The sequence below is a fragment of the Aedes aegypti genome, chromosome 2 (assembly GCF_002204515.2).
Source record: "Aedes aegypti strain LVP_AGWG chromosome 2, AaegL5.0 Primary Assembly, whole genome shotgun sequence".
Lineage (NCBI taxonomy): Eukaryota > Metazoa > Arthropoda > Insecta > Diptera > Culicidae > Aedes > Aedes aegypti.
Genome location: NC_035108.1, coordinates 91,516,606 through 91,536,520, shown reverse-complemented (window position 1 = coordinate 91,536,520; position 19,915 = coordinate 91,516,606). Strand labels below are relative to the sequence as shown.

At 34.3% G+C, this 19,915-nt stretch overlaps 1 protein-coding gene across 8 annotated transcripts in view; it reads right to left on the bottom strand.

Annotated features, from left to right (window-relative positions):
* LOC5578975 (protein FAM46C) overlaps positions 1-7,700 on the bottom strand; it is a 296,248-nt gene extending 288,548 nt beyond the window's left edge. The window contains exons 1-2 of one of the 8 annotated variants that reach the window (XM_021841525.1): positions 7,611-7,700; positions 6,076-6,547 (exon numbers count right to left, since the gene is read on the bottom strand). In XM_021841525.1, the coding sequence (XP_021697217.1) occupies positions 6,076-6,111 (36 nt within the window). In that variant the 5' untranslated portion in view covers positions 6,112-6,547; positions 7,611-7,700. Of the gene's footprint in view, positions 1-6,075; positions 6,585-7,269 lie in introns of all 8 variants that reach the window. The other 7 variants (XM_021841519.1, XM_021841521.1, XM_021841524.1 and 4 more) reach the window with 7 other exon arrangements.
* Positions 7,701-19,915: the final 12,215 nt, after the last annotated feature.

The following is a 19,915-nucleotide window of genomic DNA, read 5'->3' as shown; positions in this document are numbered from 1 at the left end:
GTTTGCCAGATTTCTTTTTTCCACATCGGGATCGATTAAATATGCTATGAATAACGTTTTTCATATAATAAATTATTTATTTTTCGGAAGATAATCATTCTTCTGAGAAATTCCGTTTCCTTCAATTTCATTCTTTTCGACTTTTTCTCCTTTCGACGTTTTGTCACCCAACCAATCAACTGATGTTTTTTTAAACGTTATATCTTGAAATATGGAGTAAGACTAAGGCTCTTCTTCGTGACATTACGTCTCAACTGTAGCAGGTCCTGCTTCCTCTTCTGTTCTATTAGCACTTCTACAGTAATTAACTTAAAGCTCTCCTTACCTAAGTTGCCATTTTCGCATTTTTATTACGGATTGTGCTACTTTTTCCCGAATATCATTTCCCCGAGATAAAGAATGCTGTTCAATGACAGGGTGACGAACTAAAGAGAACGATAGGCAATCAAAAGAAGGTGATATTGGGTCATTCTCGCAAACGGTGAAAAGCCAAAGAACCACCGATCGAATAAAGAAGGGTGCACCGGTCCATCCATCACCCTGAAATATATGAAGTTATGAAAATTTCGAGAGCCAAGCACGCTTCGGAGAAATAGGCTATTCGGGGAAACGGAGCATTCGGGGAACTGGCAGTTTGGGAACCGACATTCGAGGAAAAGTAGCACAACCCGTATAACGTGAGGCAGAGAACCCCTGTAGAATGGATGTATCCCGTTGGGCCAAATGCCGTTAGACCAGAAGGGTCATTAGGCCGAAAATGACCGATAGTTCTGCCGAATAAATTTCTAAGTCGAATGACTTAAAAAAGACCATTCGTTAGTTAGTTGTTGGACCAGGATAATTTGCATTACCTAGAAGCCCACAATATTCACTGGGAATTAGAGCTAGCCTTTGATTAGAAGATGAAAAAAGACACTTTGAATGTGTTAGCCGTTTGAAATAGTAGTAAGTTCTCAAATGTTATTTCAGCCTTTCGGTCTAAAGATCATTTCAGTCTAACTCCCTTTCGACCTGGTTACAGTTCCAGAGTATGAGTTTTTCAACCCTTAGGGATACACAGACCAAACTCCTGGAATACATTTCTGTGAAACTTCAGAAAACATTCACAGGAAATGTTAATAAGAGAGAGAGAGATCAAAACAACTTTAGTCAAAACATCTAAAAGTGGTCATCAAACTCTACGGGCCATATGGGACTCACAGGAAGGCTTCATGTTGTATTTCACAATCGTCACCAGGAACCTATGACATTTAGTCGAATTACGGTTGGTCGAACGACGCTTCGTCGAAAGAACATTTGGTCGAAAAGAATTGAATTGCTTTAACAAGTATACGGCGGTATTTTGGGTATTCCAGTTTATCATTTAGACTTCCCCAAAACGTCGATTGATTCTTCGCGGTGGCAAAATGAACACCGTGCCTTTTACCGAGAAAAAAAAAACAAATTTCAATGAATATTTATCACGCACGGATGATTTAGATCAGACTCCGATGAGTACTTGGGTTGATACGGAGGTCAATTACAGTATATATCAACGAAAACTAAGGTTTTAGAAAACTACGTTATTTGCTTCAAACTTTTGAAAAGTCATGACAACTTCAGAACAAAAGAAACGATCAAAGATCATTGAAGGTATTGTAGATCATGTTAACTGTTAATTATTGAAAATTATTGACTGAAATTTACTGCCGTGGATCGCAATTCAGTACCATCTGCATTTTGGTCAAAATTGAGTTGATATAAGTTTTTATTATATCTTCTAATGATCTTTCAGCTGCTCTTACGTGATTTCTCGTTTAGTAAAATGAAGGAAAAACACCAAGTCGAATTGACCCATAATGAAAAGTAAACGCATCCCACTGCAGATTTTTGCTAACTTTAACACAAAATTGAATCACTATTTGGTCATCTTTATATTTTTCTTGGAAAGGTAACGAAGCGAATAGCAATTTATGAATCTTTCATTGAGGCCGAAACATGTTCCCATCTCCTGGATTTTTTTTGAATATTTTTATGGAAAACGAGATAGAAAATTTCTCAGTCAATTCTCTCAATGCCTACTTTGAAAACTAGATCTGACGTAACTTTTAGGTCAGAGGTCTTAAGGATTTTCAGTGAGGTGAATATCGTTATGATATGATGTCAAATTTGATTTGATATCTTTAGATTGTGTTATTATTTTCAATAGAATTATTTATCAGTTTATTATCGTGATATAGCTTCATGTTTGTTCAACGAATGTAATTTAGCTAGAAGCTACAATAAACTCATTCACCATGAGTAGAAAAACGTATCCTATAAGTGGTATTTTGATGTATTCAACGGTTATGTTCCCTAACTGCTATGGCCATCAAATGCGGCCCCTATATTTTAGGTATGATATTACATTTTTTGCAGACAATTCGAGACCTGAAATTCAAAAAATCCTAGCACTAACACTAAAAGCTGTTATTGGAAAAAACATCATAATAGGAACGAATAATAATTTCAAGCATGTTTGCGGCTTCAATAACTGAGCAACGGAGATATTTGGGAGGCATTTTTTTCGATAAAGATGTTATTTTGAAGGAAGGTTATTTTGAAGGTTCTCAACGTTGAATAAAAATGAAGATAGCTCAAAATTTCGGTAAACGTGGAAAACCTATTTTTCAGCATTTCAAGCTTTGAAGTTCTACAAAATTTGGTTAAATAAAACGTCCTTTCTATCAATCCAACAACGACTCAAGTGATGATGTTATACTCCTCTTGGTTTTTTTTCTATTTTTGAACAAGTACAGTTGTTATCAGTGTGACAAGAAACTCTGAGAACCTCTGAATTCGGGGAAATGAATCTCAGTGCTATTCCGGAGTAATGAAAATTAAAAGCTTTGATTTGAATTCCTACCTTTTGTACCATTTTTGTTCTGATTTAAACTTAAAAGTTCTGTAAAGTTCAGATTAATTAGAAGATTTCTTTGCCAGGCCGAATTTAAAAGCCTTGTAGTGTGTCTTTGGATCCGAAGTATACCTACCTTCAAGATTATTTTTTTAGAAGAAAAGACTTTTATGGACAAGAAGGTTTAAGCTAAGATCCAAGTGAAAATTTTACTTGTTCATTTTTTGTAGCCTGAATGCTCGAACGATGAAAACGATTACTTTTTTAAATCGATGTAAATTATTTGCATACAGTTTTAAGAAAATTTGATGAGACGATGCACAACCTGTCTTCTAAAAGTGTTCTAAAATGTATCCCCTTTTTAACTTTTTTTTATCGCCATGTACATCCCTTAAATTTTACATGCAATCAGGTCACGTTTAAAAACTAGTTAGTTTCTATTACAGGGCTGGTAGCGATCAGACTGCAAAATAAAAGTGGCTTTGATGATCAAAATGATCAAAATAGTGACCAGGAGTGACCTTAGAATGACTTCAAAACTACAAGCATTAGTCATAAAAATGACTAGAAATGAATATGCACTGTATATGAACCAATCTACATATTGGATGAATTTAGAATGTAGAGAGCTGCAGTAACTTGAAATATTTGTTTACAGTTATCTGCTAGTTACGAGTTGATCGTTATAATTGATCAAGATGACGAATTGGCGATTTTATTTTTTACGAGACGAACTTTAGCTTGATATAGGTTGCTATTCTATGTTTCAGATTTCATTCAAAAAAGAATAGAATCTTTGCATAATTACTGTTCATGAGGAATTTACTAGCAAAACATTATTGAAGAGTTGGAAGTAGAGATACAAACTAAACAAATTACTTGAAACGTGTCTTAATAAATCTGTGGAATAAATCAAAGGAAAATTGTTGGCTGTAGCCAAAATTGTAGCGAAAATTACACAACATTCAGAAACAAAATTATAATAGACTAAAAAAAAGAAGCACAGGCTAAACTTGTGGGAGAATTTATCTATATTGCAACTGAACATTTCAAAAAATGAATTATTGAAAGCAATCATATCACGCATTAGCGACTCGTAACTTCATGTTTTATCTGATATACGACCCTGAAAATGCCTAATTTTGCATACTTAGATTATGAAGCGAACAGTAATCGATTGAAATCACATACAATTCGTGAACAGGTGGATGTGACGTAAGAGAATAGCCCGTAATATCTTTATGAAATATCATCGTCAAACAATGTTCAGGTATCCATTATAAAAACGTGTTTTTGCATGGAAGTATTTGACCAACGTCGTGTAGAAAAACAGTACCAAGAGTCAATCAATGGAAAAAATGTTTCTAAAATGATTTCTTGTAAAACTAGTTCTTGCCCCTAGACATCCTGGACGAGTTCCGACAAACCCTTTGATTTTTTTTCTTGGTTTTTCTTCCTAATATTTATCTTCCGGAGGAGTTTTGATAATGGTCTTCTTTAAGACAGGTTTAGGATTCCTTCTATTGCAGTAGAGTATTGAAAAAAGTCCACTTATAATTATTCAGCAAATCTGGCAGATACTGGTCCTAGTGTTCGCCAATTTTATTAAAATATTTCGGCCAAGAAATTCATCCCAAAGTCACTTCCAAGTTCTTAAACAATCTTATCCGAAATATTTCCGTTGGAAATTTCTACGGAATATTTAACTGAATTCTTCTAGAAAATTAGTCGGGTGTCTCTATTTTTCTTGAGTTGAAATTTTGATACTTTGATTTTCAAATCATACTACAAATAATATCTTTTTCTTGCTGTTTATATTTCAACCCAGCCTGAAATCAGATTGCGAAAATAGTGACTTTTTGTTGGAAGTAGTGACTTCTTAGAGACCAGGTCAAAAAAGTGATCAAGTCACTGAAAAGTGACTTCCTACTAGTTCTGTTATTATTTTCAACAAAATGTTTCTGAAGTTATGCCAGTGCTAAAACAACTCAAGCAGTCTTTTGTTTTGATTCGTGGTTAAGTCCCTTTTGTTTCTCCATATAACGTAAAGACAAAAGTAATTCAAAAGCTTGAAATCTTACTTACGTCGTTTGGATAATCCGGAAATTAAACGTTCTTAAAGTGAAAATCGAAATGGCTTAGAACGAAACGTGTAGAATTTCGTCCGCGAAATACGTAGGATCGATAAACTAAGTTAGTTTACTTTTCTGACTTGAGGCTGTTTTAATGAGTTTTCAAGAATTTTTGTGAGCGATTGCACCTGATGCATAAGTTCCATCAGGGGCTTCGAAGCAATACATTTTTTTATCACACATTGAATGCCTACTTTGATATTTTAAATCAGCTTTCACTAAAAAAAATACATGTTCAATCCACAACTTAGTCTTGATATAAAGCAACCATCAGGTAAGCGTTGAGTTTTTTTTTATGTTGGGTATCGTATCCTATTTCTGGCACTCTTAATTCATTTTGTCATGTTTCTTTTTAAAGTTGCCTACATGCTTTAAATGCTTATATGCCTCGTAAGAAGGTGAATCATATTATAACATTTCAGATAACTCGGTCTAGAAAAACCACTATTGCCAAAGTAAATCTAGGACGAGCATAAGTAATTGTTTACCCTATTCCGACATACAATATATTATTGAAATATATTTTAAGAGCATTTAAATTAAAACCCAAGTGAAATTCAAACATTTCCAATTTTTCATATGCTTTCAGCATACTTAAATAAGCTGAAAATCAGTCCCAATCTTACTTCTTCCGAGTCAACATTTTTCACCTCAAGTATGCAAAACATCTGACTGCAATTACCCAACCGAAAGCTGTTTATCACCAATGCCACCGACGAACATTTCCTGCAGTATTCGTTGCATAACCCCCAGTGCGAAACCTAAATCGATTCGTCGTGACAAACAGCCCATCGAGAAGAGCCACCTCAAACCACTCCGAAGCACAATGACGTCACACGCACCCAATTCGCACAGCTGTGTCCACTAATTGGGGGGAGACTACTTGCTCTAATTCCGCCATGCTATGACTAAGTTCCCCCCATATCGGATTCGTTCGATATGCCTTACCGAGAGACGGAGAGAGAAAGAGCATCTCCTACTCTCATCTCAAGGGCAAAACACTTCTTATAATAAGTGGAAACAGAAACAAACGATAAATAAAATGGAAAATTAACACTTGTCACGCACCTTCTCATTATAGGGATTTATCCAAGCAGATATCATGAAAACAAATTTTCGTTGATCCGATCCACAGGAAAAAGAAGAAGAAGATGAAGCCGCAACGAGCTACACTCGACTCGGATGCTGCTACTGCTGCTGCTGCTGCTGCTGATAATGATGATGATGCGCACTACGGTTGTATTGCCGCTTCTGTAGCCGCTGTTATTGCACACCACTGAATTTCCTCCGGTGTATTTGCTTCTTTACTTTGCTTACTTTGGTTATACAGATTTTTCTTCGACTTTACTCTTTGCCCATGTAATTCTTCTCACTTCTCACTCACACTGGCATCTGGCGACGATGGAGCAAATCGGTCGGTTTTGTTGCCGTGCGACAAGCGATTTATCGCGAAACGAATGGCCGCAGCTTCTCCCGAACCGAACTCTGGTCGTATAGCTCTGACCTATTGGTGATTCGACCGCTTCTTTGATTTGTACTTCTGAGAGCGCACAGAAAACGATTTCGATTACTTTGTACTGCAAGGTGGGAAAACTATCACTAGTATATCGAGTAGAATCTCACTTTTGTACTTTTCTACACACGCACAATACGCCGGTGCGTTTTTGCTGCTGGGGACAGTTTGCGAACTTTCTCGAAAGCTCCTGATCACTTATCGACTACAGCTGATAGCTTGCGCGAAGAGTTTTACCGAATTGCACAAGATCCGTGCTGAACAGCTGATAGCGTTCGCTCAGATTACGTTTTTTTTTGCCTCGTATCACCAGGGCACTTCCCACAGCGATGGTGAATGTTTTCTGCTGCACCGGAAAATCTAACCGAACCGAGGTTGAACAAAATCGCCACGACGAAGAAAATCCCGCATCAGCTTTCCACGGCAGACGTTTGCGAACGAACACGCGCCTCCTACACGAAGATCTATGCCCGGTTATGGCAAAACGCGAACGCGCAGTTATGATGGAATTTCAGAAACGGCGTACAATAGCTGCGAATCCCGCTCCAGCTGGCTGATTCTCGATCGATTCCGTAAAAGTGGCGATTCACCGTAAAAGCCTTCGGTTTCGGTTCCGCTCGCTATAGTTCCAAACGATTGATTTTCTCCTACCGTCGTAGATATCCCGGTTTTTGTGTGTGCTCTCGGATGAATACGAGAACAGCGACGAAGATCTGAATCCCGATCACATGCACTACACTGTCACTTACTGCCCAGAGCTGCTCCTCTCGCATTCGATGATCTGTTGGAACAGGTCGTCGATAACTCGGCCCTAGATATGGTCCTTCGATACACTCCCAAAGCAAGCTTCACGCAATTGTCACACAAACAATAGCTCTTCTTCCTCCTCGGATGCTCAGTTCCCCAGATTCCACACACTACACAACTAATCCAGACTGTTGAGCTCCCACAGGCGTTGAACCGCTGCTACTACTTGTACATCAACTGCGCCTTCAGAGAAAGATACAAATCCAGAGGCAGAAGGCAGACGACGGGTGGACTGGTGTGTGATTCAGAAAAAACGCAACCAATTACGCTCGACAATACTGACTGACTGTGACTACTGACTCGTGTGAACTCGACTCCGCGGCTACGAAACAACGACTACGCGTTCGAACTGCAGCACAGCTCAGGGCTACTCTCCATCGGTCGTCCCCATCATGGTCGTGGCTTTTGGTGGATCCAATACGCAAGGGGAACTCACTCTCGCGCCCGCTCACTTCTTGATGCGCTACGCGTCCATAGTGAAGGCGGGCGAAGCACTCACCAACACTGCACTGCACTCTGTTTCGGCGTGTGGCTGATTGGGTTGGAAAGCGAAAGGTAACAAGTTTGCAAGAACATGGGAACAAAAGTCACAAAAAGTCTGAAACAGGATTTGGATTGAGCTTGATTTTGAGCATTAAGTTATCGGAAAATTAAGTTAATTAAGTAGTATCTAGATCAATAAAGAAACAGCTGATATCCTTGTAAAACTAGCGTATTCAAAATACTTTTATAACTATTCAAAAATTAGAGAGATCGTCCAATCTGTCCTTGAGTACTAGCTTGAGATATCCATTGGCGTAGGAACAGAGGGGGGGAAGGGGGGCCTGGCCCCCTCCAGAATCATCCAGAAATAACAGGGAAGGGAGTGAGGATTTGTTAAGATATTCATAAAGACATTTGTATTGATCTTCCTTTAAAAACTTCTTCAGATATAATTTTACTATTTTTTGGCAGAATCCATATTTTTGGTTTGCATTTTTCAGCGATACGAGGGCGGAATTTTAGGAGGCTTTTTGACAGAATTCCAGAAAACCAGAAGTCAAGGAAGGATAGATTCCAAAGACAATTTCCAAAAAAGATTCTGATGGAACTTCTTGAGAAATTTGTTTTATTTGTAAATTCATTGGAGAGGTTGCAACTATCTTGCAATTTTCCAGGTTATAAATAATAAGGACTGTTCATTTTATTAAGAGGACACTTTGTTTATCTATATCTTTTTAATTTATTGATAAAATCGAAATCGGTTTTCTGTGCACCGTTCAACTATTACTCTAGAATGCTATGAAAATATAAAATCTTAGAAAATGCTTTTGGTTGATGAGCTAAATAGTTTTTCCAGAAACTCATAAGAAAAGCTGTTCTTCAAAGTTTAACATTATTATTCGCAAAACAAAAATCCTAATTTTTATGAACAAATTGTATGTTTGTATTCTTTACTATCCCACTGAAGGTATAGCTTTACAAACGAGAGCTAAATCGTGCGTTAAATCATCATCAGTCTTAAGTACAAATTTTACTGTTTATGGTAGTTTTACTAAAAAGTCTCATACTTTTAAAATCGTGTACGCATATTTAGCGATCTATAGCAAATTGTAAATGGTTTTCTACAAATATTTCAATTGGTAAGCTCAGAATAACATACTATGAAAATAATATTTGGAAAATTAAATCGATTTTTTTACAGCAGTGTTGCCAATTTTGATGAATGTCATTGTAATTTGAAAGGTCTTCTAAGAATAAAGCAATCAAGTACCGCGGGGCAAGTGGGAACGAAAAAAACGATAGTTCAAACAAATTGTTCAATAAAATTTTCAAATGTCAATATTTTTCAAATCCAACAACACAATCACGTTATGTTTCTAATGTTCTTTCAGTGTGACGTGGGGACTAGATAAGTAACTTTATGAAGGCGTAAGTTGTTTTGCATATTAATACTATGTTGGGACTTCCGTCAGGACATACCTTTAACCAAAAAATTCTACTCATATCAGTTCCCTTCAAATTCTAAATTGTTTTCTCTGAAAAAAATGGGGGAAAATGATTTTATTCTATCTGTAAAATTGTTGTTCCAAAATCACTTGATTTTTTCCATCAGGCTTCTGATTGATAACGTTTTTGAAGAACAAGCCTTTTTTGAAAATAAAAAATATAAATTGTCGAATTTTCCAAACAATCATTAATATTGATAACCTGCAAAAATCGACCGTTCTAATCGTTGTGCCATATTCGTGTGAAATTTAATTATTTTGGAGAATTTTTATTATCACAAAATTGTACAATACTAGTCGAACGATGTGCAGAAAACCGCTTGAAATTTCATTGATAAATTAAAAAGATACAGCATGCACGAGATGTCCACTTTATAAAATGAACAGTCTTTAACTTAATTTTCATTGTACCATTGCCCATCTATTGTTCTACCTGCTTCAACAATTTGTTGTTTCTCCTTCCTTCCCATGACGCTTTAAGGAACTTCGTACAAAAATCTTTCCATACTACAAAAACCATCATTTCATAGAATCTATAAAAAGGTAAATTATGATAGTTTTAAAAATGCAGAATTCTTATACGTATGGTTTTGGATTTCTCAAAGCCCATCAGGAATTCCTCAACAAATTTTCAAAGTAATGCAAAGTTTACCCAAAGATTTAAATTCAATCAAAGCTTACATTACGAATTTTACCACAATATATCTTCCGTGATTTTCTTAAAAAAGTACCGGTAATATTTTCGCGTTTAATTTCTACAGTACCACAAAATAATCAATAATACACCAAACACACAACAAAAGTTTGCTTGGAATTTCTAAAGTTAGGAAAATGGGCTCTACATTAATATGTTCAACATAGTATCATGAAACTGTCGAGTTCATACAAAATGTTATGTAAGATTTTAGTAACAAATACTTTCAGTTGAAATTCCATCCATTTTAACACCAATCGTTTTCTGTTATAGAAGACGAAGGAAAAAGAGAAAGAATTTTTGTAGTAAATCCTGCATGGACATTTTTTCTCTGAAATACATTGTTAACAAATTTCAGAAATTCTATGATATATTACTTGAATTTAACCACAGGAATTTAGTAATTTTTCGCGAATTATTTTTTAGCTGCAATAATTAAAAATAAAAAAATACCAAAAAAGTTCTTTAAATTTTTTTTTGTATGTTTATTTTTTATGGCGTGATTCGTAGAAGGAGTTTGTAAAGCAATCACTGAAAAAAATAATATGGATAGCGGATACATTTTTAAATGTTATTTATGGAAGAATCCTGAGATTACCATTTGAAATAAAAATGGAGTTATTTCTAGAGCCCGAAGAAATACTTGATGGAACTGTAACTTTGATGAAAACTTTCTTTGAAAATTCCCATTTGGTAAAGAAAATGTAAAGAAAAAAATCTCTGGAAAATACTTGGAAGCATCTCTGGTAAATTTTTCGGAAGAATCTTAGGGAAACAATAATATAATTCTTTAAGAAATTCCTGAACTAATTTGAGTATTATCGCGGAAGAATGAAACAGTTGAACGTATTCCGCTAGGAACTTCCTAGGAATGTTAGAGTTGAAATTTTTGAAAAAATTAAAAGAAAAATATTGAGGGGGATTACTAACTAAGTGATCTTGAAGACATTTTTGGTGAGACTCCTAGATTTTTGTGTACTATTTTTTGGAGAAATTCTAAGTAACTTCTAACAATCCTAAACAAATTATAAATGAACTGCTGGAGAATTCTTCGAACTTACAATTGGAATGTATATGTATAAGTACGTAGAGGACTTTCCAGGAGAAATCATCAAAAGAATTTCTAATGCATTCTCTGGCGGAATTCTTCAAGAGATTTTTTCAATCTAATTTGTTCGAAAAATTTTCTGGTGAGATTAGAAAGCCTGGAAATGATTTTCCGTTGGAATCCCAGGACAAACTCAGTGAAAACTAATAAATAAGTTCATTAAGAAAACACTGAAAACTACGAAAACTATTCATGAACAAATCTCCGTAGGAATTCTCAGAGAAATCTCTCCAAAGCACATGTTTAAGTACTTGCGAAATTCGTGGAAGAATCACAATGGACATTCCTTGTAAGTTTGTTTTTCTAGAAATCTTGACTGGATTACAAAAAGAATGAATCTATTTCGTTGTGAAAATTAAAAATAACAAATATTACTGATGTGCCGTGAAATGAAACAAAATAATAAATAAATAAAAATCCGTTGAAATTACGAAATTTGTGAAAATCCTACTTATTGCTGTTGACAGAACTTTTAAAAAACAAGTATTTACTAGGCCCCCTCTAGGCCCCCTCCAGAAAAAAATCCTAGCTACGCCAATGGAGATATCCAAATCTCGGTTACTTATTCAAATCGACGTAGGTAACTTTCATACGGTTGTGAGGAAATTAATTAGGAAGAATCACAACCTCTCTTCTAAAACTGTTTTAACATGAATCCTCTTTTGAAATATCTTCGATGTACACGGTGTACATCGCTTAAATTTTGCATGCAATAAGCTGGTGTTAAAATACTAAAAAGTTGCCATCGTTTCGCACAAAAATTGTATGACAAAATGATAAGCCGTTTCCAGGGCCGGATTTACAAATGTGGGGGCCCGGGGGCCATTATCTTGTGGGGGCCCCTTTTCCGAGAAAAAAAAAAACATTTTGATACTTTTGCATAGACTAGATATTTGTAATGTTTTTATAAGGTATTCATTATCAGAGTCAAATTTTTTAATAACGTTAAAAAGTACTGCATATCCCTTATGAACGTAAACCAATTTTAAATTTAATTAAATGTAGGTAATGTTTTTATATACTTAATACATCTTTGTAAATTTCATATGTTTACAGGGTAAATTCAATGTTTTTGTCAATGTCAACAAAAAAATTTGTTTGGAAATTCTCTTCTTATATGTATATTTATTCAAATTATACGTATTCTATTCATGTTTAATATTCAATTTTTTGAACAAACAGATTTATTTCAAAGTTTTGAGTAGAAGAAATTGCTGTAGATAGCATCAAACATTTTCACAAAATAAGAGTTGAACCTGAACAGCTGAAACATGTTTGTGAGTGCACAATGGTCGGAAAAAAGTGAAGTTTGGCCAAAACTATTTTTATCGCCTTAAAAATATGTAATCTGAATATGTTATTTGACGTTTTTGTTGTTTCAGAAGGGGTTATTCACAAATTACGTTACTTAAAAAAAAGACTTTTAAAAAAATATAATTGTTATCAAACTGGGCTGAAAGCACAAATTTTGTTGATATTTGATCGAGTTTGATCAAAATGTGTATAAATAGTGGGTAAATATATTTTAAATAAACTTTGTATGAAAAATATCGTCAAAATATATGTAAAATATTGAGTTATTCAAATAGCTCTAACTTGCAAATCAGCAAATTTCTGCAAAAATTTTAAAGGTTTTTTGTAAGATCTAAGGATGCTTTTTGATGTGCAATATTTGAAATGGCGGCGACATGACGCGACAAGAGTTGTTTTTCATGTTCAAAATCATCAATATTACTAAAGTGTAATATTGAATAGTATTAAAACTTCAACCAAATATTTTTTTCCATCCTCATGCTCGATAAAAGAGTTGAACCATAAGCTTTCAGATAGTGGGTAACTTTGGGGAAATATTGCATTCCTTAATTATAAATTTTGTGCTTTATTTAATTATTAAATTTTTCAATTTTTTGACTTAAGCCGGTTTGCCGTCATAGAAGTCATAGAAATTTAAATTTTAGTTCAATTTCAATTAAGGATCATAATAATATAACACATGAGGTACATTTAAAAATTAAAAAAATCATAAAAATCTCAAAAAAGTTTTTGGTAGTTTTGGCCGCTCCTTTATATGGAGCCCGACCATTGTGGAGTGGTTACAAACATGTTTCAGCTGAATAAACTGTTATTCAGCAACTAATGTCTGTTGGGATAGGTCTTTATTTTAATGAAAATCTCTGAATAGTCTCTAGTTTTAATGTAAGATTATCTATTTTGATCAAAATGCAATCTAGAGTATCTTTTTCCCTCAAACACTTTTATGCAGCTTTTCAGCAGGTTTTTTAGGAATTTCCTCTCACATGTCTCATGGAAAAACTTCAAGAAATCTTCCAGTGATTTTCCCAGAGATTTCATCTGAAATACATTCAGGGACTCATACTAGGATCTCTCAAAATTTTTATTCTAGAGTTTCCTCTGTCAATACTCCCAGAAATTCTTCCAGCAATTTTGCAAAGGATGTTTAGGACTTTCTCGAAGAAAACCTTGAGCACTCCAACAATTCACCTCCAGTTATTTCCTGAGGGATTACCACGAGTTTGTTTTTAAGACTATACTAGGAGTTCCTTCAGGTATTTTTTTTTTACTAATCCTTCAACCGAATTTTACAGATGTTACTAAAGAAATCGATGGAAGAATCACCTGCTACAATCATAGAGGACTTAGGCATTCTTTGAAAAATATCTAAAAGAATCTTTGGAGAAATTCCTGGGTAATTTCTATAGTTATCCTTGTTTAAATCCAGGTTATATTCTTCAGTTATCCGAAATAAAGTTCTTTGAGAAATTCCTTTAAATAATTCTTGGAGGAATTCCACAGGAAATAATAACGTAATCTTCATTATAATTTCTGAATCTTTGGAAAAATACCTAAAATCTGACGAAATTCCTAGAAAAAATCATGAAAAAATACATACAGTAATACGAGCAGTAACACTGTCGTAATGTCGTAATGAAGAATTAATAAATAGAAAAGTCTGGCCTGATTCTCTTTTCTTCTAGTTCATTTTAGGTTACATTTTGTTTTTCTGATTCCTGCTTGATCCTTTTTCGGTCTTTTTTTCCTTTTGTTTCCTGTCTGGTCTCATTTTGGTGCCTTTTTTCATACTAGAGTTCTCTGAAGTGGCTATATTTAAGGCACTTAAACGCTACCATGTCTGCAATATGATCCAAAGAATAATTTTAAAATTAAATAATTAAATTATAAGGTCCTTTTACTTGATCTGCAGATATATAAATTGCATACGAAGCTAGTCTTAAACTTCGTTCCGTTGTATTTGGAAAAGTCATGTTAAGAATTCCGTTCTTCGTTTAGAATTTAAGCAAAAGGATGGCACTCCATTTGTTTATCCAACTCGTTTTTGAATCTTCCTTGATCTTCTTATTTCTTGTAGTTAAAAAATACCATTCTGAATGTTTGAATATTTTGTTCTAAAAATTCTACATATTAGAGGTTATTTCCAAGTCCATTATTACGGATTTAATAAAAAAAAATCAAAATCATATAATACGTTTCCGAAAAGTATATACTATTGCATCGCCATGGCCATGGCCCCCTCGGCCCCCCACGTAAATGCGGCCCTGGGCCCGTTGCATTCAGTTATTTATGACGTTTTTGTACCAGTGTAAAACCGACTCAAGTAGTGTTTTGTTTTAATTCGTGGCTACGTCACGTTGTCTCCCCATGCAACGGAGAGGAGAAAGTAATGATTAGGTTCCGAAAGTTGAAAATCTTACTTACGCCGTTTTGTAAATCTTGAAATTCAACGTTCTAAAAGTGAAAAATCGAGTTGGTTTAGAGCAGAACGTGTAGAATTTCGTTTGCAAAACACGTTGGATTGATAAGGTAATTTGTTTACTTTTCTGACTTCAGTATGTTTGAATAAGTTATCGAGAAATGTGTTTGTTGTTTTACAGCTTTGTTAGTTGTCATATGCATAGAATATGATCAGAAATCCTATTATGAATAGGAAAAAATGGAATTCGCAAAATTGGGCTTCTGAAGAAAATCCCGCGAAAGCCTCAAAAATTTTAAAATTTAGAGAATTTATAGAAAAGATTTTACGAATTTTCATTGTCCCTACTTACTTTGTGCCCCTGACCTAATTTTACAACCACATTTTTTGTGATCTTCAGGCTCTAATTTTCAGCCGATTTCAATGAAATTTTGACACAACACCACAGCACTATTCAATTTTTGTGACCAGTACTCTGGGGTTCCCAGTACTGGTACGATCGATTCTGAACTAATTTGGTTGTTTCGTGGGGTCTATACGAAGGTCATTTGAGACATTCCCATATATTTTTTTTAAACGGTTTAAACGAAACTACAGTTTGTGTAACTAAATCATAAACCATTAGTATATTCAATGCCAGAATCCAAGATTTTTTGTCAAAATTCTAATAGTAAAATCGGAATCTCAGGAGTTTCTATCAGAATCCCAGGGTTCTTTTGAAAACATCACGAATCCTAAAATTAAATTACTGAGGTCGGTAAAATTTTACTGGGTTTTGGAACTACCGAAAAAGTCAGTAAAATTAAAACTGTCGCCACGCGTAATTGAAAAGCAAATTTCACCATGTTTTATTTTTTATCGATATATGATATAAAAAGAAAGCTCTCTGCAAAATTTCAGTAAAAAATCTCTGTTTTTCGATTTCTGACATTTTTTTAGTTTACTGACTTTTTCGGTAGTTCCTAAACCCAGTTATTTTTACCGAACAGATTGAGTGTGTAACTCAAGATTTCTATGCGCACGGTGTGCCAGAAACCGTTATTAACAGAAAAACATGAATTCGGCACCCACCATTCGAAAGATATAGTATTCAAGCATCTTCTCCGTGAATTTGAAAATATTCTAACGAGGGAATCGAAAGTTATAGTGATTTGAAGACTTTAAGCTATTTTGCAAGATTTTAAGCTATTTTGCATGGATATTCACATGCTTATAAATATTGCTCAACGGTGCATCATTATTAACTTGTAAAAAAGCCAAGTAACCATCAGCTTTGCATTAATCATTCAAAACATGTGATATCCAAGCATCTTCCCTGTAAATTTGAAATCATTACGTCAAGAAAATCAGAAGTTATAGTGATTTGTATATTTACCATTATTTCTATGAAGTCTAAATAAGATCTTTTTTATGGCTTTTTTATATTAGTGCGAAGAATTTACAAATAAAAATGTCCATATGACTGACACTCGGCATTCAAAAGATGATTATTCAAGCATCTTCGCAGTTAGTTTTAGAATACTTTATCTAGAGACAACACAACTAAAGTACTTTGAAGTTTTGAATCTATAATAGAGTAAATTTTGAGTATTAAATTACCAAGTTTAATGTTTTTACCACTACTAATAGCAACAAATTCTTATCAATATGTTGATCAATGTGATTTAATAGCGTGATTGACCACCTACTGTTGCTTCTCCGTCATTACAAGAGCAACTATACAAGCACAAGGAACCAACGGATGTTACTTAGGGTTAGTCGCAGCACTCTCAGTGTGTAAGTAATGAAATTCTAATTCCTTGTACTAAGCAATACCACGTCCTGCTGTGTCCTAATACATGAAAATTGGGGTTATGGAATAAATATTTACGTGATTCTTTCTTTGATAAAGCCGTTGGAATCCTCTGCACTTCCACGAGAAGTCAATGGGAGTTTGGAAAATTGGAAGTGGTTATATTACAGATTCGTCTTGGTAAAAAAACGCCTAATTACAATAGTCCTAGGGATGATCACATCATTTTCACTGGTTATACCCCGTTATACCTCTCCTAAAACATAATGAAGTCATCAACATAATAAATATAATAAAATAAAAAGTAATCCTTTTATATGAACAAAACATGACTGAATCAATATGACGATACCTTTGATGACGAACTATTCAAAGATTTCGCATGATGCAAATCACGCAGCATCAATCCAAAAAGTAATCTATCAGTATCTAAAGGAAAAGCCGACGCTCATAGTATTTAATAATTCTAGGAACTAAACAAAATAGAAGGCTTGATGCATTTACATGTTTTGCAAAACATGAAACAAGGTTAATTTCTACAATAAACTCCTACTAACTATTATTTGAACAAACACATAAATAAACGTATCCCCTTCGCTGTCATGAATAAAATGTGAACCATCATATTTAACTTATTTCAAACACTAGCATAAAATGATCTTACTAGTTGATAATCCAACCTCGACTGAGCAACATGTTGCCACTTTCAAATTGTTCAGGTTCACCAATATGCTTATTTGGGTCATAACGAAACACTGCCCCGCAAAACGCGCAGAAACGAAACAAAATTCATAAAAACGAACCCATTTGCTTGTGATTTAATGAAACACTGCATTTCTTCAATGTAAGATATAAGTTGAATGCATATCTGTTAAGTTAATTTGTGTTGAAATCATTAAATGCGTGTTGCGAACACTATTTCAGACGATTGAAAAAAAATCTTAATGACTCCAAAACTTCAAAGTACTCTAATTATGTTGTCTTTTGCTAAAATAATCTCAAACTAACTGCGAATATAATTGACTACTATATCTTTTGAATGCCGATGGTCAGTCCTATAGACATTTTTATTTGTAGATTACGTACACTTTCATAACAAAGGCGTATAAATCAGCCCTAATTTAAACTTCATAGATATAATGGTAAATATACAAATCACTATAACTTCTGATTTTCTTGACGTAATGATTTCAAATTTACAGGGAAGATGCTTGGATATCACATGTTTTGAATGCTTAATGCAAAGCTGATGGTTACTTGGCTTTTTTACAAGTTAATAATGATGCACCGTTGAGCAATATTTATAAGCATGTGAATATCCCATGCAAAATAGCTTAAAATCTTCAAATCACTATAACTTTCGATTCCCTCGTTAGAATATTTTCAAATTCACGGAGAAGATGCTTGAATACTATATCTTTCGAATGATGGGTGCCGAATTCATGGACATTTTTTTCTGTTAATAACGGTTTCTGGCACACCGTGTATGCACGTGACACGATTACATCTTGAATCACATAATGCTTCCCGAGCAGAAGAAAATAACTGCTGAATACCAAGTTGAGGCATTCCATACCAGATAATTTCCAATACTTACAACCTGAATGATGTATGAATGAGCCCTACATAAGAGGTAAAATACCTCAAATAATACCTTCTGCATATTCTACAAATACCAAGCTGATAATTAGATCAGGTATTGTAATACCTAAATAATACTTTATCGATTTTCATATAAAAGTGAAACTTTTCAACAATAGTTCAATACCTCCAGCAGTCCGCAATAGCTATCGAATACTCAAATGAAATATTTTTAATTGTTTTAAACATGTTTTTTTAAATACCATTATGATACCAAAATGAAGTATTGATAACTGAACAATACCTAATTGTGGTATGATATGCCAAAATATGGTATGCATAAGTTATTGCGAGTCATTCTTTCCTCCTTGTGTTGTAGGATTTCCATTATTCTCTCCTACCCAGCATTATCACAATACACTCAATGAAACATACAATTTCACCGTAACCATAAAATTTCCACTGCTTGGCCGCTATAAAGTAAATCAAGAATGCCTGTAGCAATAACCTTCTCTGAATTTATTTATTTATTGTCGTCAATCATGTTTGTAGACCGTTACAGAGAGTTTCATATGCGGTAGTTTCACTAATACATTCAATTACCTAATTTTCCTTCTTAAGATAATGTGCGGAAGTTTTGTTTTAGCTTCGCTTTGGACCAAGTCAAGTCGATTGAATTGTAATGTTTATTATAAATAGTCATCCTTTGGTTCATTGGCCCAAATTTTCCATAATTTGTACGGTGATAGTTGATTACAAATAGTTCTCGATGACGTAAACGTCTGGATGGTACATAGAAGTTTAATTTAAGGTGAAGATGAATCGAAGCCAAAACTCAAACGTTCAAGAGCACAAATCTTGAGAACCGAACATCCGGTTGAGCTGAAAACTTAATCGATTGGTCACAACCAGCTAGTGACCAATCGATTAAGTTTTCAACACAATCGGATGTCTGGTTCTCCAGATCCGTGCTCTTGAAAAATTTAGGTTTTGCTTCGATTCATCTTCACTTTAATAATAGATAATAATTCTGGTGAATCAACTTTATGAGATACAATATCGTTTATAAATTTAATCTGGTAGTGCTTTGTGAAGCCCAAGCAGGACGGTTCGGTTTTGCGTCGTGGGATAGGTTTTGCTCACGGTTTCGCGCTTGATTTCGTCGCCGAAAAATTTTTTTCTGTTTTGGAGCGTCTTGTTGGGTATTTGGAAAGGCACAAGCATGACGGTTTGTTTTCGGGACGCCAAGAAGTTTTGCTGTCAGTGTCAGTTTTGTGTTCAGTCGAGGATGGATAACCAACTGGTGAGTTCGTTTCATGCTAGTGATAACACATTTTGTCTTGAAAGCGTAACTTTTATGTAATATTAAAACAAACTTTGTATGGTTCCTCACTATAAGTGTCGGCATTATGCTTTTTTCTTATACAATTTCAATATACATATATTTTTCTCTTTTTGACATTATTAAAAATTATCTTTTGAATTGTTCGACATTGTGTATGTTGACGTATTTTTTAAAACTTCTACCATATCGAGACAAAATGCACAGTAATACTCATATGTAATTTTCAAACAAACTATGTATAGTTCGTCACTACAAGTGTCGGCATTATTCCTGTTTCATATATATAATTTAAAATATATTCATGTAATTTTCAGTTTTCGTCATTAATAAAAACATCTTTTGAATTGTTC